Raw genomic sequence first — 26,491 nt, forward strand, 5'->3', positions numbered from 1 at the left:
GATATGAGAGGGATATAAATAAGACAGGTTTCACCTGCATTCCCTAAGCAGGTTCTAATCACTGGCACCCAATCCTGAACTCCTGATACTAATTTTATGGTTTCGAAGGTGTAATAATTTAGGGGTGTACTTACTTTTCCATGTGACTGATCTGCTTTTTGTTCATTTAAATAGTGAAAATGACTACAAAACTTAAATTTTATATTTACATTTGATAGTGTGCATCATCTTTATTAATAAGCACCGTTTCAAAGAGGATCAAATGTTTGCTTGTCCAAATATATATATATAAAAAAAGCCAACGATTTCCACAGGTGTACTTATATTTTTCACTTGACTACAAGTAGTCATATAATGTGTGTTTCTGAAACAGACAAACGCACAATTTATCACTCATTTCTTACAGAATCTTTAAGGGAGTTGACCAGAAAGAGTAAAATAACATCATCAAAAGATGCATTCCGTTTAATATAAATTTGAGAATAAATTCATGACATTTTCCCTCTAAATAAAAAATTACACCTGTACACCTCATCAATGCACAGATTGAACATTTACACAGGTCAGACCAATTTGTACAGACAAAAATACATATGAAACATTTTCAGTATTAAAATGTGAACTTCATTAGTGGTTAATATAGAAACAAACAAACATGGCCATCTCATATAGTCCTTCCAGTTGTTAAGACAGTCATACTGATATATCCACCTATAATAACTGAAAGAAATTAAATTACAGTTTAAAACATCTGGCTAATGAAAGAGATTTTCAAAATCAAATTACACAGGTTTATAACACTTCATGTACAACTCGCTGCTACACAGACCAAGTAAAAGACCAAAATCTGAGGCTCTTAGTTGAGTGTAAAATAGATGACTGAATATTAAACAGTCTTTAGCTCAGTAGTCTAAGGAACACAGGTTCTGTCAGAAACGTAGGGCTGTTCACAGGTTCTGTTATTAGTATTCTGTCAGCAACAGACATTTGGCCCGGGGACAGACGGACGGACGGACGGACAGACTGTAAGCTCTGGTAGAAACTGTAAATTGTCCCGACGACAGACAACAGTACAATGAAGATTGACTAACAGTACAATGCAAATTTATCTGCATCAAAGTGTCTTGCATCATGAATGCAGTGCATCATCCCTGTATAACAAACAGAACTGTGTTACTGACTAAAGAACAAATATCTCTATAATCAGGAAAAAAAACCCCAAACAAACCCAAAAAGACAGGGATGCAACAATACATCAGTATGTATCAACAGGTCACACATTAATACCTAAAGATGAGCTGTGTTGCATTCCAGTGTAAAAAGGATCACGGTTTAAAGAACGAACTTCTCCACGGTCATACAACAAAGTGGTCGTAGCTGCTCGTAGCTCATTCAAAGTATAGGAACTACCCGAAAAATTGTGGTATATTTAAATCTTGAAACGATAAAAAAAAGTCTATAATAAATCATGTATTAGTTAAGCTTATTTCTAGACTTTTTTTGTTCTAATTTCAAGCTTTAAATAGATTGTTCTAAGAACAGGCACATTTTGTTAATAGTCAAGCATTTATTTCTAGAAAGAAGCAAAATTGTCTGAATAAAAAATCTGAAGCTTATGACATAAATTTGACAATGGGATAAGTTATTTATAGTAGAATTTGTGTACTTAAAAAAAAAAAAAAAAAAAACAAAAAAAAAAAAAAAAAAAGATCGAGGAATGTATAATCACAAACTGACCAGAGACATCAATCACAGTGTCAGTCTGGCCTATGGACAGTCATGGTCTGGATTGATTTGGACCCTAAATATATGTTTTTTTTTTGGTCAATAGTAATTTTGAGGCCTTGTTCATAACCATAATAGTAGTCTTTTCTACATCTTCAAAAAGACTTAATAAAAACGTACACTTTGGCTGAAATCTAGATCATTTAATAATGTCAGCAATCTTTTTTTTTATGTCTCTGGCTCACTGTGAAAAATGTCTTTTTTATAGCAGCCTTATTTGTTAGTGCTCACAATAACTAACTGTTTTTTTATTTTTAGAAATCATAGATAATCTGAAAAATGAAAACTACTGTATTTTTTTCCATAATAGTTAAATGCCCAAGCTATACTGACAGTGGTACATTTAATATTAGCATTTGTGCTACAAGGCTGACATTGGTCAATAGTGGTACAAGTAAGTAGGCCGTGGATTTTAAGACGCGTTCAAAGAACGCGTACTATTGGATCAGTTTGTTTCTTGGGTTAAAACCCCAGCTCTATTTTCAGACGTCACAACTGGGTGGTGGTGGTGCTAAAACAGCAGCTCCTCTTTTCTCCATCCACAAAACTGCTGTTTCAATACTAGATTTACAACACAACTTTGCTAATATTCCCTCACCTAGGGCTGGGCGATATATCGATAGAATATCAATATTGTGATAAATGATTACGTGATGCACTTTTCTGAGATATCGTTGGTATAGTGATGTATTTTTTATATGTACTATTTTATTATGAATTTTTTTTACCTTTTTAAAAAATAATAATTACATATTAAATGGTACTGAATGGATGCTGTTGATTTGACATACTTTAAAAAAAACAACTTAATCTTGTTTGTTTTTGTAGGCATTAAAGAAAAGTATTGTCAGACTCAGTTTAACAATTTTTTACTACTGTTGTTTAGCCAAATTATATATCGTTATACACATCGTGTATCATAGAAATGTCCTCAAGTATCGTGATATGATATTTTTGTCATATCACCCAGCCCTACCCTCGCCACATTTCCACTATTTTATTTACTCGTGTGATGCTGATTAGATCGTCCCTAGGTGTCTATATAATTGTATATGTGCAAGTACAAAAATGGTGAAGTGGTTTTTAAATGTACAGAAGCAACGGATATTTAAACATATTGAAACTATATCCTGCCAACTAATCAGCAAAGTCGTCTAATTAAGACAGCAACGTGCCTATGCACATATACCTAAATTAAAAGAAATTGAACAAATCACCAAAGTATATTTTGCTTCTGGTCAATTCCGAACAAATAATCTGCTCCTTATTAGACCCTCTACCTTTAGCTATGCAAGTGTACAACTTATGTGAGGTATCTAATAAGTCAGAAGAGGAATTCGATGAGGACGTGTTGGGGGGAAAAAAAGAAAGAAAAAAAAAGATAGTTGGAAGAATACTTTTCTCCAACTCTTGGAAAACTGAAATAAATATAAAAACTTCTATCCTTGGAGGATTTAAGTCCCATCTGATTCAGTCAGCAGCTTTTATGTTGGACTCTTGAAGTAAGGGTCTGTGGTCTGAATCTGCTGACTGGGCGAGATACTGCAGAGTATTCCTCTGCGCTTGTTTGGCTTTGTTGTACAGCAAAACTCCAACAAACACCATTAAGGTGCCCGCAGCAGATAACAGCGTGATGGGGTTACCGAACACGATGATGCTTAGCCAGATGGACAAAGCGTGCTTCACTGTGCTCGCCACACTGAGAAAGAAAAATGACACGAAAAGATTAGTATACAAGAAGTGAACGCTTTATGCTTTAAGTTGTTGCAAAAATTACGTTGATACCACAGCGCTATTAAATTCTTGCATCTAATTGGTCAGAAGATAGAACAGCAGCTCTGACAGTAGTTCCTGGTGCAATACAAATCACAGGTTTATATTAATGTGCTCAGGCTAATATGTTGTCTTTTCTATAGTAACTCATTCACAGGGTTTTCCATGGCAGACATTCTAACAGGAACATCTGCTGTAGTATAAGAGAAATGAGACACTTGGGGAGTGCTGTGGGCCAATCAAGTATCTCTTTGGTACAGACAAATTAAAAGAACAACCATCATAAATTGTCTTAGTGAGCTTCTAGGCCAAAAGCTCCCACTGATGTTCAGTTGTGCTGGGATCTGGTGATGCAACATTTTTCAATTTAATCCAACCATTCAGTGAGCCCTTGTGCCCTGTGGATGGGGACCACCTGGAAGAGACCACTCCCATCAGGATAGATACACAGTGGTGCTTGAAAGTTTGTGAACCCCTTTAGAATTTTCTATACAAGTCCATATATATGACCTAAAACCATCAAATGTTCTCAGAAGTCCTAAAAGTAGACAGAGAGAACCCAATTAAACAAAACAAGACAAAAATATTATACTTGGTCATTTATTTATTGAGGAAAACGATCAAATTTTACATATCTGTGAGTGGCAAAAGTATGTGAACCTCTAGGATCAGCAGTTAATTTGAAGGTGAAATTAGAGTCAGATGACTTCAATAAATGGGATGACAATCAGGTGTGAGTGAGCGACCGGTTTTATTTACAGAACAGGGACCTATCACATGTTTGTGGAATTGCATCATAGCATGAACAACAGAGATTTCTGAGGACCTCAGAAAAGTTGTTGTTGATGTTCACCAGGCTGGAAAAGGTTAGAAAGCCATTTATAAAGACGTTTGCCTTCACCAATCCACAGTCAGACAGATTGTGTACAAAAGGAGAAAATGGGAAACCACTGTTACCCTTCCCAGGAGTGGTCAACCAACAAATATCACTCCAATAGCAAATGTAAGCAAGTGTAATAGTCTGAGAGGTCACAAAGAAACCCAGGGTAACTTATAAGCGACTAAAGGCCTCACTCACAATGGCTAATGTTAATGTTCATGAGTCCACCATCAGGAGAACAACAACAACAATGGTGTGCATGACAGGGTTGCAAGAAGAAAGATGCTGCTCTCCAGAAAGATCACTGCTGCCCTTCTGTAGTTTGCTAAAGATCACGTGGACAAGCCAGAAGGCTGTTGGAAAAATGTTTTGTGGATGGATGAGACATTTTGGTTTGAATGAGAAGCGTTATGTTTAGGGAAAGGAAAACACTGCATTCCAGCATAAGAACCTTATCCCATCTGTGAAACATGGTGGTGGTAGTATCATGGTTTGGGTAGGGCTGTGACGGTGGCCATGACAACTGCACCACTGGTGGTGGAGTGCCACCTGCAGTGGTGTCAAATCACACGGCACGTTAATGTTTCTGCTTGACTGGGCACTATGACAAGTAGAAAGTACAATGTTTTGTATACAAGTGTAATCATAATAATAATATTAATAATAATAATAATAACAACAACAACAACAACAGCAGCAGCTGCAATATTCATTTGTATTTATAGCCTATCATATAGTGGGAGATTTTATATTAATACACAAATTACGTAATCATAATCAAACCTTATATGGTGTTGTCTGTTAGTTTGGTGCGGGTTTGTTTGAGCGCGGCAAAATCCAGTCAGGCAAATTCTGCTATTACACTTCGGGTTCTGTTGCTGCAATGGACCTTGTTGGGAGACCAGATGGTTTCCCATTTGGGAAAATGTTACATCGGCGATCTGGGAACATTTTGGATTTGTGCCCAATGAGAGAGGTGAACCAATAAATTTGGATGAAGCCATATGTCGACAAGGCATGTTACCCAGCTGCGTTTTTAAATTTTTTTATTTAATATTTAGATTTTTAATATATTATTTAGGTTACCATCCTACTGGTATTTCTTTCAAAGAAATAAAGCATTTGTCAGAAAAACGTGTGACCGTGTACTCCATCGCTTTATTATCCACTCCCCTTACTATTCTCCCCTTGCAAACACAGTACCGTATCCCACAGCACCCTCAGGCTGTTTCTCATTGCAACAACATGACACAACAAGGCTGCATTGAATTGTTTCACATATGAAAGTGCTAAAATAAAGCCTCATTTAATCTTTTTAGATTTAGGGTTTTATTTAATTTAAGCCTATAAAATAGTATATATAAATATATAATTTTTATTATATTATATTACATTATATTAAATTATATTAAATAGTGATAACTATTCATTTCTTCCATACCCCCTCCCCAAACAACTGCTCACCGCGGTGGTTTGGTCATGGTGAAAAACTGCCACTGTCACAGCCCAAGGTTTGGGGTTGTTTTGCTGCATCTGAGCCAGGATGGCTTGCCATCATCGATAAAACAATGCATTCAGAATTACACTGGCGAATTCTAAAAAAAAATCTCAGGACATCTATCCATGAACTGAATCTCAAGAGAAAGTGGGTCATGCAGCAAAACAAAGACTCTAAGCACACAAGTCATTCTACCAAAGAATGCTTAAAGAAGAATAAAGTTAATGTTTTGGAATGGCCAAGCCAAAGTCCTGACCTTAATCCAATAGAAATGTTGTGGAAGAACCTGAAGCAAGCAGTTCATGTGAGGAAACCCACCAACATCCCAGAGCTGAAGCTGTACTGAGCAATGGGCTAAAATTCCTCCAAGCTGACGTGTAGGACTGATCAACAGTTACCGGAAACATTTAGTGGCAGTTATTGCTGCACAAGGGGTCATAGCAGATACTGAAACCAAAGGTTCACATACTTCTGCCACTCACAGATATGTAATATTGGATCATTTTCAATCAATCAATCAATCCACCCTCAATAAATAAACGACCAAGTATAATATTTAGTTAACTGGGCTTTCTTTGTCTGCTTTTAGGACTTGTATGAAAATGTGATGTTTTAAGTCATGTTTATGCAGAGATATAGAAAATTCTAAAGAGTTCACGAACCTTCAAGCACCACTGTATCTTTCACCATAGGAAAAAGATGATCAGTCAGAATAACTTTTTATTGATTTGCAAAGACTCCTAACTCTAAAGGGACAAGTGACACAAACCAAGGCAGTAAAATGCCTCCCAGAAAATAACAAAGCTTCTGGTTTTTCCTTTAATTAGTCACCTGTATGGTTATAGAGCAAGGATTTCTGCCAGTTTTGTCACTGCCAGTTGCCAGCCACTAGCTGAAATACCTCGGTTATGAACATCACACCCAGTCACCATTTTGAACTCATTATAGGACTCATGTAACATTATAAGGAGGCTGTGCGTGTTACACGGAGGAAAGAATTGTCAGGAGCAAGCAAAATGGTTCCAACATCATCCTTTAAACTATCCGATCAATCTAACTTTTATCCATCAAATACTCACACAACACAGCTGATTGATAAGTTGAAGCCTTCCACTTAACCTACTAAACCCATTCCAATTATTCACACAATCTCCAGACATATTCATATTCCTTTCATATTCAATGTACTTTCAGTTCTGGTGCTCAGTCTGTATTCCAAGTACACAACTGTTTTATGATAACTACAGAGACTGAATGACCAGATGCTGTTCCTACCTGAAAGTGACAGGTGATATGCGTCCCATGAGGGCGTAGGCCGTGACGCTCTGCAGATGAAACAGGACTCCGTCAAACAGCAACAGCACCACAATGTCCTGGGTCAGGTTTAAGCCACGCCCACTTTTCCCAAACAAATGGATATCCTGAGGGTATGAGATGGAGAAGCACTACAGGTGACATTGTGAATCCACAATTTGCTTAGAGGTCCATATTTTATACCTACATTTCCCTCCAGTAATATTGGCACCCTTGGTAAATATGAGCAAAGAAGGCTGTGAAAAATTGTCTTTATTGTTGTCCTTTTGATCTTTTGTTAAAAAAATTCACAAAAATACTTTGCTCTCAGGGATATCAAACTATTGCAAACAAAACACAGATTTTTATATATATATATATATATATATATATATATATATATATATAAGAAGTTAAATATAGGAGTGCAACAATTATTGGCACCCTTTTAGTCAATACTTAGTGCTACCTCCCTTTGCCAAGATAACAGCTCTGAGTCTTCTCCTATAATGCCTGATGAGGTTGGAGAATACATGACAAGGGATCTAAGACTGTTCCTCCATACAGAATCTCTCCAGATCCTTCAGATTTTGAGGTCCACGCTGGTGGACTCTCCTTTTCAGTTCAGTCCACAGGTTTTCTATAGGTTTCAAGTCAAGGGACTGGGATGGCCATGGCAGGACCTTGATTTTGTGGTCAGTAAACCATTTGGGAGTTGATTTTGATGTATGTTTTGGATCATTGTCCTGCTGGAAGACCCAACCATGGCCCATTTGAAACTTTCTGGCAGAGGCGGTCAGGTTTATATTTAATAATAATAATAATAATAATAATAATAATAATAATAAACTTTATTTAATAAACCGCCTTTTAAAGCAGATTCTCAAAGCTCTGTGCACAAAATAAGCAGTACACAGGAAAAAAAAAAGTTAATAAGAATAACAACAATAATAATAAAAGTAGACATCAACAGTCAAATGCAAGTTTAAAAAAAAGTATGTCTTGAGTTGAGCTTTAAAAATGCCAAAGATCTGAGCTTCCCTAAGTTCGAGAGGAAGAGAGTTCCAAAGGAAAGAGCAGAGACAGAAAAAGCCCCGTCACCCATAGATTTTAAGCGGGTTTGTGGAACAGTTAACAAATTACACAGTGAGGAGCGCAGTCTGCGATTTGGGGTGTAAGGAATCAATAAAGCAGATAAGTAATGAGGAGCCAAGCCATGTAATGCCTTGTATGTTAATTTTAAAATCGACACGGAACCTGACTGGGAGCCAGTGCAAGGACTCCAGAACAGGTGTAATATGATTGCTGCCAGGATCCTGACTGGGACCTGGAAATACAGAGTTTTGTACATATTGCAGTTTATTGATTGTGGATTTAGACACTCCGGCTAAAACGGTGTTACAGTAATCTAGCCGAGTGACAACAAATGAGTTAATCAGCTTTTCAGCTACAGAGAAGTTTAGCATAGGGCGCAGTCTTGCTATATTTTTGAGGTGAAAAAAGGATGCTTTAACAGTGCTCTGAACAAAAGAATCAAATGTAAGGCTGGTATCAAAAATTACTCCAAGGTTCCTCATCTTACTTTGAGTCTCTAGAACAGAACCATCAGCAAACAAGGACAGAGGACCAGCTTTGAGAATTTGATGATGGGAACCTATAAGCATAACTTCAATTTTCCCGCTATTCAGGCACAGAAAATTATTATTCATCCATGTTTTTATCTCAGAAATACAGTCAGAAAGAAAACAAACATCAAGGTTTTCACCAGATTTTGAGTGAATGTAGATTTGGGTATCGTCAGCATAAAAGTGATAACGGAGGCCGAGCGATCGCAGCAGATGCCCAAGTGGAGATAAATAAATATTGAAAAGTAAAGGGCCTAAAACTGATCCCTGAGGAACACCAGTGAGCACAGAACTGGTGTCAGACCTGTAACCACCCATAGAAATAAACTGGGAACGGTCAGTAAAATAAGATTTAAACCAATTTAAAACTGTCCCCGACACAGCAAAAACACTTTCAAGGCAAGTAAGTAAAAGACCATGATCAACAGTATCGAAGACAGCTCTAAGATCAAGAAGTATAAGAATGGAAGTAGCTCCAGAATCAGAGGCCATCAACAAGTCATTGGTAACTTTGACCAACGCCGTTTCAGTGCTGTGAAGTTTACGAAAACCTGACTGAAGGGGTTCAAAGAGGTTATTAATTGTAAGATGAATACACATTACACAACTGAGAGTCAACAACACACTCAAGTATTTTTGCCAAAAATGGAAGATTTGAGATGGGACGAAAATTGTTAAAATCATCCACGGCAGCATTTTTTAAATTTGGTACAGGTATAACAGCAGCAGTCTTTAGTACTGCTGGAACGACCCCAGTCTCCAATGATTCATTTATAATGCTGAGAATAGTAGGGCACCAAACATCAAAGCACAATTTAAATAGGTTTGTGGGAATTGGATCCAGCAAGAAAGTGGTTGATTTCATGCTGGATACCTCCCTTGTGAGAGCCTCAGAATCAAGCAGTAAGAAATGAGTGAAAGAAACACCAGTGAACCCAGATGGATGAAGGAGTGAAGAGGCAGAGTCAGGTGTAACAGAAATTTCTTTGCGAACATTATCAGTCTTAGAATTAAAAAACTGAAAAGAATTAAATAGCTGCTGAGAAACAGGTAAGGTGTTAACAGCATTAACTTGAAGCAATCTGTTTATGGTTTGGAACAAGTGTCTGGGATTTCTTTGATTGTTTACAATAGCCTGAGAGAAATAAGATGATCTTTCAGTCTCAATTAACGCTCACATTCAAGCCAGTAAGGCGCTCTCTCTCTCTCTCTCTATAGAGAGAGAGAAAGAGAGAGAGAGATGTGACTAGAAATAATATATTTTTGAGAGCGGTGCTTCCATAAAATCTCTTACATTGTCAATGTTTACCATGTTGTCATTATAAAATGAAAGAGTAAGAGTGGAGACAAGAGTGTCTGTGAGGAAAAATCGCATGCTGAGTCCAAAAAAACCCCCAAAACCAAAAAAAAAAAACCCCAATTACCCACACACCCTATATACAGAATACTTTTATAGTTCATCAAAAGCACTGACTGACCATGAGGAAGGCCCAGGCAGGAATGAGCATGACCACCGCAGCTGCACTAGTGAAGAACTGCAGTTCTGGAGGGCTACATAGGAGAAAAATACACATTTACAAATTATGAGTCACTTTCAGAGCAATTCCAACTTCCAATTCCATGCTACATTCACGTTTAATAACACGTCACTGCATATTTAGCAGAATACCTTTTTTTTAACCGATATATTTGAGAAGACAAGGCTTGTGGAACATTGTAGAGTAAAGAGAATTAGACAAAAGAAAGCACATCTGATTAATATCTTCAAACTGGCATTCAGGGAGTTGTTGCTTAAAAGTTCAGTGCAACTTAAGACGTAGTTAAGACATGATAATGACCGAGGTTTTAAAGACATGTTTGACAACATACTTTACAGTCCAAAAGTCATTCCGCCTCGTTATGAAAGCAAATATATTATATGGCACATTATTTACTCATATTACTGTGACTAAATTTGTTTAAGTAATCTCTGTTTGCTTCATATTGGTTTACACTTCTGTAAAACTAGATGTATCCTCATAAGGCACAGAGTTGGAAGGAAAAAATATGCATACACACGCGCGTTCAGCTTGTAATCTGAGAACCCACACAAGCAGGAAATGTCTGTTAATGTTGGAGAGTTCAAAATCACCTGCACAAATCATTCCAGATAGTATATCTAATTTCCTTCATTTTATTGGAGAGAAAAAGAATGCTCTTTGGCAGAAATTTGTACGAGTGTACTCCGATGAGTTTGTGGAGCACCTACGCAAAATGCATAACAGTTAGCAGGTCTATATAGGTCTTAATATACTTGGTGATAAACGTCACTGGATATTGTGGAAGTGAAATAGTGTGTGGAGAGGATAATACTGTTAATACTGCACTTCTTACTACAGAAAAGGGAACATGTTAGAACGAGCTCGTTAATGTAAACCTGGAGCCGACACTACTGACAGAGCCGTTGTTAGAGAAAATGAACATCTTCTGCCCAAATAGATTAGATGACTCCATGGCTGAAATTCCCATACAGAATGACATTTGGATAATTCTAGTATAAGGGCTTTTCACACTGTGCTTAACCCCGGGTTACTGTCACTCGAAACCCCGATTTTAACCCCGGGTAGAGGAATGTTTCACACCTGAAATTTAGAAGCGGGGTTAGCACTGCTTTCTACCCGGGGTTATGAAAACCTGATCCGAAGCACTGCGGTGCCAAACGTGTACAGTGTGAAGCGATGCCTTGTTAGAATGTAGATGCTAAGCAACAGACACCCAATCAGAAATTGAACAGCGCATGTCTCATATCACGTGCTTTGTACGTATACAGAAACCGTGCAGGGTGTGTAGACAATACTGGCAGCGTTTGAGGGAAGGTGGGGGGGGAATCAAATGGTGACGTCAAATTGGAGAAAATAGGAGACGATTTTATTTTCTACAGCTATGTTCAGAAAAGTCTCTTCAGGACAAAATGGACGGCACAGTCAGAAATAACAGTGTATTTAAGGAACTGACGTTGAAGCTGGATAGGAACAAACGCCTGGTCAACGACGCGACAAAAAGATAACAATGCCGCTACTGTAAAGTAAACACAGGACTCTCCACGCTTAAAAGGAATCCCAAAAAAAAAAAATTCAAATAATACACTCCTCTGTTTTCTTTCGTTTGTCTTTCCGACTTTGCGCGTCTCGGGAGGCTTAAAAACACCCATGAAGGATTTACGTGGCGAGATTTTTTTCCTCACTGAGGCGAAAGCGTGAGACAAGCTCTTATTTAAACAACACTCGCGTGCTGTATTTATCCATCATGGTTGTTGACACTGCAAATATGCAAAGAAGGTGGTTAACCCAGGGTTTAGGAATGTACAGGGTGAAACTTCAGATTATGAATACCCAGGATTAACTGTTAAAAGTATGAGCAGCGTGAAACAAGATAACCCAGGATTCCGTATCGCCGGGGTTTACAACGACCCAGGTTTAATGATTTCAAGTGTGAAAAGCCCTAAAGGATGCACCACGGAGAACACAAAACACTCACCTGAATTTATATTTGTCCCCACTTAGCAGCTTCTTAGAAAATACATTCTGTAAGCTACAACGCAAAACAGAAAAGAAAAATCAACAGTAAATCAAATATTAAATGTTAATTAGATAACAAGCTACTGGAAGCAAGTGCAATAAACATAAATGTGTATTAATGACATGTACCAGTCCATGATGTTCGTGGAGAGAGCAGCAGAGAAGCCCAGCATGTTGAAACTGATTTCAGTGGCTGTACAGAGAGCAAGACCGGCCATTACTGGGAACAGAGACAAGTTCACCCAAAGACCTGTTGATCAAAACACACAACGTGCTGTTAATGGATGAGTTCAAATGCATGCCATGATGATTATTTGCTACGTTCCTGAAAGTCCACTGTGCCATTAAGGTCCGAGATCTATTGAGATACTGCTGTCTCTGGCTTCCTCACTAACCCAGCTTAGGCGTGTAAAGAAAAGTATCGATTCAGAACAAAACGTAAAGAATAAAACACTCGGGTATGCTGTTAGAGGAAAACAATCACAGCCGGGGTGGTGTGGTGCAGTCAGACATGAATGGGAGTTAACTGACTCCACCCGGAAGTTTCATATTTTCTTATGAAAGAACATCCTGAAGTGTTTTATTCCTCTTATACTACAGCAATTTGCAACAATTCCAATTATTTACTTATTCACGCTGTTGATAATTACACTCAGTGTTGTGTAATGTCCTCAAGACGAGTTCCTGTAATCATTCGCATTATAATTCTTCTCTCTCGAAAAACAAAAACACACAAAATTTACTTTAAGAGCTTAATAGATTCTATTGAAAGTAGCTGTACAAATACTCCAGAAATTTCTCTCTGGACCTATGGAAGTCCTATTGACTCAACGACTAGCCTTGAAATGAAAATAGAAATCAGAACATTAAAAGTTACTGCACAATATCCTGTTAATCTTTAATGCAGGACTTATCAGCAATGCTGATATGACAGACAACTGCAGTATGAAATGAATAAACAATCAGTAAACACCCTGTTCGGTGTCGTGAGCATCATGACTGATTCCAGGATGATTCAAGTCTGTATGATACCTGTGTATTCCCCCAATATCAGTCTGGACATTATGACGGTGAAGATGGGTGCGGAGCTTTTCACCGTCTCAGCAAACGACACGGCTATGCTTTTCAGGCTAACCAGCCCCAACACCACAGTGGTGAACCTGACAGGAAAGCAAAGAGGAAAAGATGAACAAAATAATCACCATAATCATATTCCAGGACTTACTATTCTAGGAAAGAGGTTTAATATTTTGCATGTTATTATCACAACAGAACACAAACTGCTAATTTAACCTAATGCTTTTTCAGTTTATAGTACCAAATTGGATTCTACTGTCTAGAGTACAACTGAACTAATCTAATTTTTAGTGAATGTATTGTACGTGTTAATTGAATGGGTTTAATTCAAATCTCTGTAACTCACAAACAATAGGCCTGCATTGATATTGTAATCCAGGACCTAACGTGTCCTGATGGCAGAGACTTAATAAACAATAAAATGCTCTTTGGCGCTAATATATCATTCCGTACAGAATTTTGCAGAGTTTGTGATTATTTCGGCCAAAAATGCTCGATTTTGCTGCCGATTATTTTCTTCAAAATTTCCGATGCAACTTGCAGAGTTTTTTTGTGTGCCTTTTTCAGAAAACTACTTGAATTTGCGAAGTTGCAATTGCACAAAATTGTTCTGCCTGGTCTTTAGCAGTGATGTTTGTTGGTAAACATTAACTGTACTCATGCAAGCTCCTCTGAATACTGCAGCGTTTGCTTGATTTTGCGTTCATTTCTGTGATCGCAAAAATCTCAAAATCCTGGAAGGACTGCTAAACAGCTGAATTTCCAATGTACACATTTGCATAATGAGCTTTATATTTGAACAGTTGGATTATGTCCATAAAAGAAATCTGTGCCGTGTCTAGCGCAATCTACTAATTTCTATAATTTAAATAAATAAAATAAATAAATTTAAATAAATTTATAAATAAATTTTTAAATAAATTTATAAATTTCTATAATTTCACAATCGTGAAATCGAATCGAATATTTTTTTCAGTATGGAAGGTACATGGATCATTTCAAAACGTGATTTGTAAGGAGTTTTCAGTACAGTACAGCTTTGTTTTGAATCTATGCACATGAAGCTTCATAAGCAAAGCAGATGGAACCTTCTAATAGCACACACTGGCGCTCATCATACGAGTTTCCAGGTCAACTGCTGGGCGATAAGGCCTCATAAAACTGATGGACAGAAAAAAACAAAGGGCAACAGCGAGGCACACCTCATTAATCCCACGAAGAGCATGATCATGATAAAGTTGGGAGGGTATTCAACACGGGATTTGTGCTGGTACAGGCAACAAGGCACAAACATCTTGATGCAGCCAATCACTGTGGTGGAGAGCATCTGTACAGCACCTGAAACATAAGATGAGCTGGGAATAAAGCAAAGAACATGCACTAGAGTATTTGAGACAGCTTTTTGCATAGCGCTAAAGAGCTTCTGTTGAAATTTACTCAACAATTGTCAAGGAAAAGAGAACAGAAAGCACAAATGACTAGGTTCACACAGGTGCGTTGTTTATGAACGTTAAAGGGTCCATACTAGGGCTGCACAATTAATCGGATATCGATTGCAATTACGATTTTGACTGCCCACGATTAAATGAACATGATCGACTGCAATATTGACGTTTTCGTCCTCTGCTCATAGAAAACGCCGCTGCAGATCAAATCAAGCACTTCCTAAACTTGCAGTCAATCACATAGAGCGGTGCAGTGATGACATCGTTTTATAATGCCAAAACCGGAAACGGTGTTAGCATTTTAGCCCTCGAGCGGCCAGTTTCGCTGCGAGCTCCAGCGCGAGGGGAAATCATGATACTAACATGATTCTAAATGGCACTACAGAGGTTGTCGGACATTAAACCTCATCATGCCGAACGGGAAAAAGTACTTTGTGCGACTATGAATAAATATTTAATCGCACTGGCAAGTGACCTGTTCGGAGTTGTTTAATACAATCAGATTAAAAGCTACAGGAAGTCCAAAATGCATCTACACCACGCAACAGTTACTTTCACACTGCTTTTAATCTCCTCAGTGAACCAAACAAGTGTTTAAATACTGCAGAGAAGCCATTATGATGACAAGAGTAACACTGAACATCATCTGCTTCTCTCAACTTCCCGATCTCACAGACCGCCTTCTTTTATTGATCCTGGATCCAAAATGACCCGAACTTTCACCTGCTCGTTTAGACACAGCGATGTCGGGCGGAGTAAATTAATAATAATGCTAACGCTACAAGGTGGGTATAATTCAAACTTCTTTATTAAATAATTACTCACAAATCATAATCAAGATTAGCAACTGTTCAGAAGGAGTACACTGCTGCTCTCCTTCACACTCTTCACTAACTGAAATACATAGCGTATTCACTTCATTTAAACTTAGGGTTGCCAGATATCACTAGAAAAGTCAGCACAAGTTTCCATGTTTTGATTTAATCCCCCCAAAAATAATATTATCAGCAGACATGGCAACACTGTACTGGGGAACCGATCTAAAAGGAATAACTGATAAACAAACAGAAAACTAATAAAATGTAAAGACAGAAAATGTGCTTAGTTATAAATAAATCATTTAATATAAAAAATAGATATTACAATAACTTCATAAAATATAAATAAAATGAGAAATGAAATAATGTTTCATTACTATGGGTTGCATTTAATATCAATTTGACATTAAGCTTAGTAAGCTATCTCCTTAGAAGGCTATTAGCCTTTTTCCTAATATGGAGCATGCCTGTGTTAATCTACTTTTAATTAGGACTATTGTTTAAGATATTTAAAAATAAATATTTTATGCTTGTTTATTTATCAATTAACCAACAGTATCTCATTGCTATTATTTTAATTCAATTAACAGTGACCATGAGCAGAGAGCTTACTTTTAACTGTTTATGACCTCCTGATTAAAGTTTAAACAAGAAAAGATTGGTATCTGGATCGGTTTCGGTCGTAAAAATCCTGATCGGAGCATCAGTAATGAACACCATTAAACTAAAGGGTTTTGCATCTGACAGGTAAATGAACTCACCCAATCACATCCTATATGAGATTATTCAGATATATACACAATATACACAGAGCGGTTCGAGAACTGACTCCAGCCCAGAACCATGACAGTTACATTTAGTTTATCAGAAGGTAAATTATTTTGTCATGACTCACACTATGTTCCTAAATTCTGTCATAATTGACCAGCTCAAGTTTTCTCATGCCTACTTGTGTGTTATATTGCGGCACATTAATGTTACCAAATAATTAAATAAATAAATAAATAAATTTTTAAAAAATAAACAAACTGTGCTCCTAAATTTTTGTAATTAAAAGAAATTGTCTTGCGTCTCTCCTCCTGTAAACATTGTTATTGCCTTTTCTGCATACGCCTGAATTGTTTTCATTTGGTTACATATTGTTATATTTGATGCATATTTTCATTTGGTTGATGGCATTTTTATTTGTACTTAACCTATATTTTGGATAGAATTTTATTTATATTTTGCTTCTACGAGATGATGCACTTTAAGGATCAGTCTAATTTGATGCAAAGATTTGTACATTAGCAGGAATGTAGCAAAACATGGAGGTGAAAGCAGCGGTCTTTTTATTTAAATGTGAAAGTACAATAAAAATATGTTGTCCCTAAAATCAATGAATAATCGTGAGAAATAATTGAGATCTCAATATTGATCAAAATAACCGGGATTATCATTTTGGCCATAATCGTGCAGCCCTAGTCCATAGATTAGCATTCTTAACCCCATACTATCCATTTTACTGGAATAAGAAGTAGCACTGGATATACACTCCATTATTTGGTGAAATTGGATACATACAACCCCAGAGAGCGGTTCTGTTTTTTTTTTTTTTTAAAGCTTGACATTATTCACCTCTAAATTAATCATAGCTGTATAAAGAGACAGTACAATAACAGTAACAATACCTTGTTAATCACTGATACGCAAGGGACACACACTGGAGAATATGCCACAACTTTAGCATGGTGCTGCAAATGCGGGTAAGTGGGAGTGCGATAAGTGGAAGTGTGCACAGACAAACTGTGTAACCGACAAATCCACTTGTGGGAAAATCGGTAATAAACATCATGCTAAAACATAAAGGAACAGTTTTCCCGCAAAATGCTATGAAGTCTCTTTTCCATCAATTTTCTGTACCGCTTATTCTACACAGGGTCGCAGAGGACACCCTGGAGTGTATCTCAGGAGACTCGGGGCACAACGCGGGGGACACCCTGGACGTATATAAACACACACACACACACACACACGTGTACGTGTTATATATATATATATATATATGTGTGTGTGTGTGTGTGTGTGTGTGTGTGTGTGTGTGTGTATACAACACAGTATCTCACAAAAGTGAGTACACCCTTCACATTTTTGTAAATATTTGATTATATCTTTTCATGTGACAACACTGAAGAAATGACACTTTGCTACAATGTTAAGTAGTGAGTGTACAGCTTGTGTAACAGTGTAAATTTGCTGTCCCCTCAAAATAACTAAGGACATGGATTACTGGAACCAAGATAAACTTATTTGGTTCAGATGGTGTCAAGCGTGTTTGGCTGCAAGCAGGTGAGGAGTACAAAGACAAGTGTGTCTTGCCTACAGTCAAGCATGGTGGTGGAAGTGTCATGGTCTGGGGTTGCATGAGTGCTGCCGGCACTGGGGAGCTACAGTTCATTGAGGGAACCATGAATGCCAACATATACTGTGACATACTGAAGCAGAACATGATCCCCTCCCTTCGGAGAGTGGGCTGCAGGGCAGTATTCCAGCATGATAACGACCCCAAACACACCTCCAAGACGACCACTGCCTTACTAAAGAAGCTGAGGGTGAAGGTGATGGACTGGCCAAGCATGTCTCCAGACCTAAACCCTATTGAGCATCTGTAGGGCATCCTCAAACGGAAGGTGGAGGAGCACAAGGTCTCTAACATCCACCAGCTCCGTGTTGTTGTCATGGAGGAGTGGAAGAGGACTCCAGTGGCAACCTGTGAAGCTCTGGTGAACTCCATGCCCAAGAGGGTTAAGGCAGTGCTGGAAGATAAGGATGGCCACACAAAATATTGACACTTTGGGCCCAATTTGGACATTTTCACTTAGGGGTGTACTCACTTTTGTTGCCAGCGGTTTAGACATTAATGGCTGTGTGTTGAGTTATTTTGAGGGGACAGCAAATTTACACTGTTACACATGCTGTACACTCACTACTTTACATTGTAGCAAAGTGTCATTTCTTCAGTGTTGTCACATGAAAAGGTATAAATCAAATATTTACAAAAATGTGAGGGATGTACTCACTTTTGTGAGATACTGTGTGCAATATTATATATATATATATATATATGATGAATAAATATACATGTGGTATAAGACGAATAAATCACTTTTAGACAAATGACCTCAAATGGTTCAAAGGTGACCTCAAAGGTTTCAACATCCTTTGGACAATCAGGTTTGAGAATTCAACAGTGCTGTGTGTCATTCTTATATATATATATATATATATATATATATATATATATATATATATATATATATATATTTTCCCACCTGTAAACACATTTTTTCAAGACACCAAGGAAGTAGGTGTGGAATAATTGAATACTTAAGCCCTGCTGAAACAACACACCCAGTTTTTGACCCACATGTAATTGATAAATGTCAGGTTATGAATAGAGCCTCAGTCGTTTGCCTTAAGCTCTGCCGGCTTTAACAGCTCGTGTACACAAATAAAAGAAACTTGACATCAACATGCTGTAGCGACAAAGTGCAGTGGTCTTGGTGATTCAAAACAAAGCTGACAATAACTTCATTCATGCGTACAAGAATTCTACATATGTGCCGACCACTCACCCAGTACACTTGGCTCTCCCTCAAGCAGGGATAGGATGTACTTGTTCAGAAAGAGCGTGCAGAAGCTGAAGAAGTACCACAGGCCGAGGTATACCAACGCTCTGGAATTCCACACGCCCGAGTCGGCCTCGATCACTGTCGTCTCGGTAATGGTGACTTTCAAGACGTGCTCACTGGGTACGCTCTCGCTGCGCGCCAAGATCACCCGCTCCTGACGCGGCCTCCTGAATGGCAAAAGAAGCTTCGAGAACACGGATCTCCCCGCTCGACCATTGCTCGGCAGGGCGCACATAGTGAGCGCGGGGCTTACAAGGAGCACCCGCTCTTTGGGAAGCAGGGGGGAGAAAGTGAAGAGACGTCTCTACTCCATCGTAAAGGGTATAATGTCACTCAGTGGGTGTAGAGGAGCATGTTGAAGAGTCTAGTAGTAGAAGTCGGACGTTCTCTGTAATAAAGAGCAGAAATTGGTGCATTCAGGTAAACAGCGTGAGATCATTAGTACAGTTAGAACAAGGACGTTTTTGCTCTGAGACAGGTCAGTAACACTAATGAGCAGAAACAATTATACTATTCTATCATGCTGAGATTCCTTGCCTATGTTGAAGTCTTACAAAGCAGGAGTTGTGCTCTATGTTCTATCATCTGCGTACACTTGGTGTATGCTAATTACTGTTTTTCAGCTAGCTTCTGTAGCTGTTACTAGGCTGGATCCAGTCACCTCACCATGACTAATGAAAGGGAAAAGTGAAAGATTTCTCAAGATTTCAATACACTTTTCAACACTCTTGTTTTCCATCTGTCTAGAATCCCAGGGCTGGATTATGCTATTAATAAGGTTTGTCTGACAGGAGCTGAGAAATATTTTCTTATTATAAACAATCCATGTATTTAAATATTACGTTCACTATTCAAATGTGTGGAATATATTGGTTATTTATCGGAGTGTTTGATCCCTGAACTTTCCACCAACAGAGCACATTAGGTACACCATGACATTACTTACAAGCCGTCTTTTTTTTTTTTTTTTTTTTGGGAGTTATTGAGGGTTTTTCTGTGGGTTGTAATTCCAATTCAAGTGACCGCACAAACCAGCTAATAACTATAAGACAACTTTGATAATGGTGGGTTGTGATTTCCACTAGTACTAGAACCACTAGTACATGGAACAAATACATGAAACTTACAAAGAGGAAATATTTCAACCTCAGAACAGTAGACACAAACATGAAACACAAGAAATGGACAGTGCAGCTCTACAAGCACATAGCAGTACAGCTCAAAACAAAACAACACGTATTCAACATTCAAACTGCAAGATATGCTGACTAGAAGCAAAAAAACACAAAAAACCACAAGCCACTGACTCGATATGAAAGGTCACACATGAAAGCGTTCGCTCTCCCCAGAAGGTAGCTGTCGTATGATAAGGGAGACCTAACTGGTATGAGAGAATTACCCAATTAGGTGAAACTTACAAAAAAATCAGAAAATAAATAGAGCAGCTAATAGAGCTAGTGCTGCTGTCAGACAGCGACAACCTGTTATCAAGTTTAAACTTGTTGTGCCAGACTCCTACAATGATAGGTGCATGCTGGCTGGAGACCTACTTTGTATTCTATTCTATTCAGTGGTGAAAATGTTGCTCTTGTGTGGTGTGTGTTTTGTGCATCACAATTGACACATTTTACCTAAGCCCCACCACAAGTATTTTAATGCAAAGATTTCCTGACATACTATGCAAATGATAAATAAACATGTTCTGAGTTAACAAATGCATGGTCTGAATTACCACCACTGTACAAATGGGTTAAAAAAAAAAAGGGCAGAGCTCACCTCTCTAGGAGTAAACGGTCTAAAATATATCCCAATGTTCCTGACATGTGTGAAAAATGCAAACTTTCGCCCTGTAACCTGGGTCATATGTTTGCACTCTGTCCTAAACCGCAGAACTTTTGGAACTCTTTCTTTGAAACTATGTCCGACGTTCTTAAAATCAAATTAGATGTCTGTCCTTTAATTGCCATCTTTCGTGTTCCATCTCAGCGTCAACCTCTGAACCATAAACAAGCTAGTGTTGTGGCCTTTGCATCGTTACTTGCTCGGCGCAGAATACTGTTGTCTTGGACCTCTCCACAACCCCCCTCTATATCAGTCTGGCTTAAAGACTTAATGTTCTTTTTGAAACTTGAAAAAAATCAAGTACAACATCAGAGGCAGGGGTGACTCATTTTTGGGAAAATGGCAACAATTTATTACCTATTTCAATGATGAACGCACCCTGGAGGTGGCTTGAGGAGAGGCAGACGGTCATCATCTTACCTTTTTTTTTTTTTTTCTTTGAATGTTTGTTTGTTATTGTTTTTGTTTCCCCCTTTCTTTTGGTTTTGGCTGTGGTTGTTGGGTGTGGTGTTATAATGTGTAAAATGCAAATTTCCAATAAAAATTCTATGATCAAAAAAAAAAGGGAGAAAAAAAAAAGACTAACTTGTCTCTCAGATATATTTAATATACAGTTTAGGTCAAAAGCTCATACAGTGCATGCAGAAAGTATTCACAGCGCTTCACTGCTTTTTTTGTTTTTTATTTTTAATAAATTTGCAAAGATTTCAAACAAACTTCTTTCACGTTATCATTATGGGGTATTGTTTGTAGAATTTAGAGGAAAATAATGAATTTAATCCATTTTGGAATAAGGCTGTAACATAACAAAATGTGGAAAAAGTCAAGCGCTGTGAATACTTTCCAGATGCACTGTACGCCTTGCAGAATCTGCAAAATGTTCATATATTTTTTTTTAAAAAGAAAAAAAAAAAAAGAGGGACCATTAAAATTGCATGGTGTTTTTTTTATTTAGTACTGCCCTGAATAAGCTATTTCTCATAACAGATGTTTACATCTAGTCCACAAGTCACAATAATAACTGAACTGACACAAAAGAACCAGTTCAGAAGTTTACATCCCCTTGATTCTTAATACTCTGTGTCGTTACCTGGATGATCCACGACTATTTTTATGTTTTGTGATAGTTGTTCATGAGTCCCTTGTTTGACCTGAGCAGTTAAACTGCCCACTGCTCTTCAGAAAAATCCTCCAGGTCCTGCAAATTCAGTTAGTATTGTGTCTTGTGGACTACATGCAAACATCTGTTATGTGAAATAACTTATTCAGGGCAAAGCTGTCATGGCCTGTCTTAAAATCGCTTAATCTGGCCCTGAACACCATATTCATATGGACAGTTAATTAGGCCTTGGTACAAGGTACGAACCTTATCAAGACTTCTGCACTATCCTTACACAAAATAACAACCTTACTTCTTGGTACACGTGTAGATGTGCCAGACCCAAATTACACGTGTTCAAAAATATCACATGATCTGACGAAACTACACAAGCAAGTCTCAACAATGAAGGCAGACTCCAGCTTGCTACAGTACTTGCCCAGTCTAATCTGGGAAAAGAACTGAGACAGCTTGAAGCTGTGTAATCATCACAATTATAATGATTAACACATGTGTCTGACTGAATGTTAGATAAGTGATGCACATTGTTCATGTCAATTAAAGAAAGGAATGTAGAGTCACCTGGCTCTAAAAATGGCTCTCTTTTTAAAACAAAACAAAACAAAATAATCTTCACCATGTTAATTGGTTTTCTTATTAATGTTTAAGGTTTCCTGACTAAAGTTCTTTGTGTATGTGCCAGCTCTGTTCAGGCTTGTTCAGTTTACTTAATAAAAAAATTTAAACGACCCTGCCCATGTTGTTGCATGTTTGTTCTAGAACAAGAACCTTCATTTATCACCATGTCCAGTTATACCGTGTATAGACACACATGATGATGGTGCTGCATTATACCCGAGACAAATGACGAGCTATGATGCTGTACTGACCTTCTGTGAAGTCATAAGGAAAAATCTAAATATCCAGTCTTGTCTCCAAACGCATCTGTTCATGAAAATTTTCACAAAGGAGACCTGAAAGCATTGGAAAGCACTAGCCTAAGCAAAGTAGAATAAAATAAAAGAAAATAAACATGACCCCAGACTAAAGACTAAAATACAATAAAACAAAATAGATGGATTTCTTTCTTAATTAACGAGCTACAGTCATCTCCAGATATGTTGGCACCCTCCAAGATAACTGACAAAAATGCTTGTCTAAAATCAACTCCAATCTATACGATTCCACGCAAAACCACTTACGTTTTCGATCATAAAACCCACTCTGGGAACTACTATTGTAAAAGCGCAGTATTTGTAATCTCAAGAGTATATACTGATTGATCTAAAGTTGGGTTCACACTGTACAATTTTGGCCATGATTTGGTCGTTTCAGACAAATTTTGAGAATTTAAAAGTTTCCTATAATCCTAGGCCAAAATCTGTAGTCTTTGTTTGCTAGTTTGACGTGTTCCCCGACAGCCGATTAATGGCCGTTGCGATCAAATTTTTCCTAAGATCTGAGGCCCAGTCCTGTAATGTGGCTTCTCCTACTCCGTACGAGTCTTCTTGCGTGCGTCCGTTTTTCGCGTCTTGACTGTCGTACAGTCTGACATTAATGACAACTGAGATCCTACAGTGGGACATGGCTTACAGCGGGGATCATGCTCGTACGGTCTGACAAGCAACAGTCGCAAAGGTCTATAAAGGCTTAAAGCAGTGGTCTCCAACCCTCTTCCTTGAGCTCTACCTTCCTGCAGGTTTCATCTCCAACCAAAATCTAACACACCTGCACCATCAAGAACTTCTTAAGGCAAAATTACATGGTCAGGTGGGCACGATTATGGTTGGAGCGGAAGTCTTCAGGAAGGTAGATCTCCAGGAACAGTTTTGGTGACCACTGATCTAAAGCAAACACTTCCAAGTATATAGACTCAATTAAAGTGAAACTCATTAAAGGGGGAAAGTGCTAATATGTTTACTGTTAAAGCTGTGAGCGGCTGTGTTGATTTGACGTCACTCTGTAAAGAGGAAAGGAACTCGTATTGTGCGTTCAAGTGCTCCTGGGAAATTCGTATTTACGACGTCAGGTGTGTTCAAGTCACTTTGGTTGGAGCAAGATGGCGGTGTACCTTGCCTTAATTAACTCCATAAAAAAACAAAAACAAACAGCAACCATGTTTTTTTTTTTAAAAACTCTACTTCTAGAAAATGAAGAACAAAAATAACGTGCATCAGGTGTGTGGTTTGCTTTTTTTTTATGGTTTTAATCAAAGTTTACAGTGGCTTTATATTATCATTACCTATTATACAGTAATTGTACAGTTCTATCATATTTTGTGTAGACAATTAGCTTGTTTTAATGTAAATTTAAAAAGCAGACACGTACTAATGGAAATCAGCTTCTGAGACGAGTAAACGTTCAATTTTCTACAAATTTACAGTCAACTACAGACGTTGCATCCATTGATTCCACTGTGTTTTCTTACTGAATCGCCCCCTGACTTGGAAAATCCAAGCTCAAACAAAATCCAGAGTTTCCCCACTCATAAACACGACATTGTAGTGGCGTTCTTGTGCGTTTGACTCGTAAAATACGATCTTTCCGACATGACTTGAACGCACCAGCGGTCGAGGAGACTTCCAGAAGAATTTCGAGTTGAGGGGGACGCTTTCTTTGGCTTGTGCTAGTCGGGATGTGGCATTACAAGTTGCAAACTCAAGTTGAACGCAGCACAAGACCAATAATAAACAGATGTGTTCACATGTGGCATTATAAAACAAAAAACTAGCATTCATGGAAGGAGTCTCCAGTGGCAGCTGGCAGATTTTGTGCCAGATAAAGCCTTCAGGACAGAGGAGTTTGCACTTTAAGTTGTGTTGAATTCAGGGGAGAGAGAGAGAGAGAGGTAATAAGAGGTACTACAACAATAAGTATAACTATACCTTTTTCAAATACATGACATTCATTAAAGCTAATATTTGTTAATTTGTAGTATAAGAGGAATAAAACACTTCAGGACATGTGTTTACAGGAAAACGTTTAACTTCAGGGTGCTAATAGGCTAAAAGTAGCCTATTTTATTCTTCTTTCTTTCTTTAATAAATAATGAGCTATGTCCTACATGTCGCCATAGCAACTGAGCGGGGTTTAAGATTAGCTTCCTTCGTGGAAACGACATGGAGGGAAATTAGCCTTGTTTTTGTTGAAATAAAACCCCTGCCTTTTTGAGTTAGCTGGCTTTTGTGAAATATCCCTCTGGAGCTGACACAGTACTCTGTAACCAGGAGAATAGCAAACCTGAACAAAAGTAGTTTCCTCAAGTGTCGTAAAGACGTACAGTTTAGTGTGGAGGGAAACTATAAAGCATTTAAAAGGAGGTGAGTAATGATCAGCAGTCCTGAGCTACAGCACTTAGGTTCAGCTCTAATTCAACAGCATAGCCAGGTAGTTTCATTATACTTCGACAACACAACAAAGAGGCGACAATTTACTGTTTACGATCTGACCATAAACCCCACATCCATCATAATTGTCCATTAATGCAAACTCCAGTGTATTAACCGCACATAGTAGAGAAGAGAAGAGCACGTTACCTGCCACATAGTGCTTTTCTTCTTGAAATTAGCTCTCCAACAACAAACCGCACCACTTCACCAACACTAAGACGCCTACAATACCAGAGCAGCTTGACATCAGAACATCGGAGCCTGTAAACTACACACTTACACGTCCACCAAAACCCTGAATCCAGATAACCTCTCGTGGGTTTGTTGTTATTCAACACGGATCCTGAAAATTTACGCCGCAAGACTTCCCTCTGCTCCGCCACAACGTGTCGATAGTCCTATCAAGTCCCCAATGCCAAATGTCTTCCTACTTCCTACATAAGTGCACTCCAAATTGTGCAAAACAACTGCTTCTAGTGCCCTACGTATACTCTGTGAAGTTATTTTGGGATTTAACCCACCTTTTTAGCCGTGGTTGGCCCGTTAGAAAAAAGTGTTGTTTGGTTCCTAACTGCGTAAAATCGCGCAGTACACCTTCAGACTGCTTTCCTAGTAAATGTTATTTAAATTGATGTATAAATATGATATTGTGTGACATTAATTATGAAGAATATTCTGCTATATTATGTAGCGTGTATACAGAACAAATGCGAGACTAAGAAAAAACAAACAAGTAGAT

General features: G+C 38.0%; 1 protein-coding gene across 3 annotated transcripts; it reads right to left on the reverse strand.

Moving 5' to 3' along the window:
- Positions 1-439: 439 nt before the first annotated feature.
- LOC128607627 (solute carrier family 35 member E2A-like) lies at positions 440-26,259 on the reverse strand. 3 transcript variants are annotated; one of them, XM_053624638.1, is made up of 10 exons: positions 25,900-26,259; positions 23,254-23,337; positions 19,366-19,810; positions 14,691-14,826; positions 13,444-13,571; positions 12,541-12,661; positions 12,371-12,424; positions 10,333-10,405; positions 7,212-7,357; positions 440-3,484 (listed from the first exon to the last, which is right to left on the reverse strand). In XM_053624638.1, the coding sequence occupies exons 3-10, from the start codon at positions 19,655-19,657 to the stop codon at positions 3,256-3,258; spliced, it is 1,179 nt and encodes a 392-aa protein (XP_053480613.1). In that variant the 5' UTR covers positions 19,658-19,810; positions 23,254-23,337; positions 25,900-26,259; the 3' UTR covers positions 440-3,255. The 3 variants fall into 3 exon arrangements, with proteins under 3 accessions (XP_053480613.1, XP_053480614.1, XP_053480612.1); XM_053624639.1 differs by lacking the exon at positions 23,254-23,337 and having other exon boundaries at positions 26,033-26,259; XM_053624637.1 differs by lacking the exon at positions 23,254-23,337.
- Positions 26,260-26,491: the final 232 nt, after the last annotated feature.

This window comes from Ictalurus furcatus, chromosome 5 (assembly GCF_023375685.1).
Source record: "Ictalurus furcatus strain D&B chromosome 5, Billie_1.0, whole genome shotgun sequence".
NCBI classification, from domain to species: domain Eukaryota; kingdom Metazoa; phylum Chordata; class Actinopteri; order Siluriformes; family Ictaluridae; genus Ictalurus; species Ictalurus furcatus.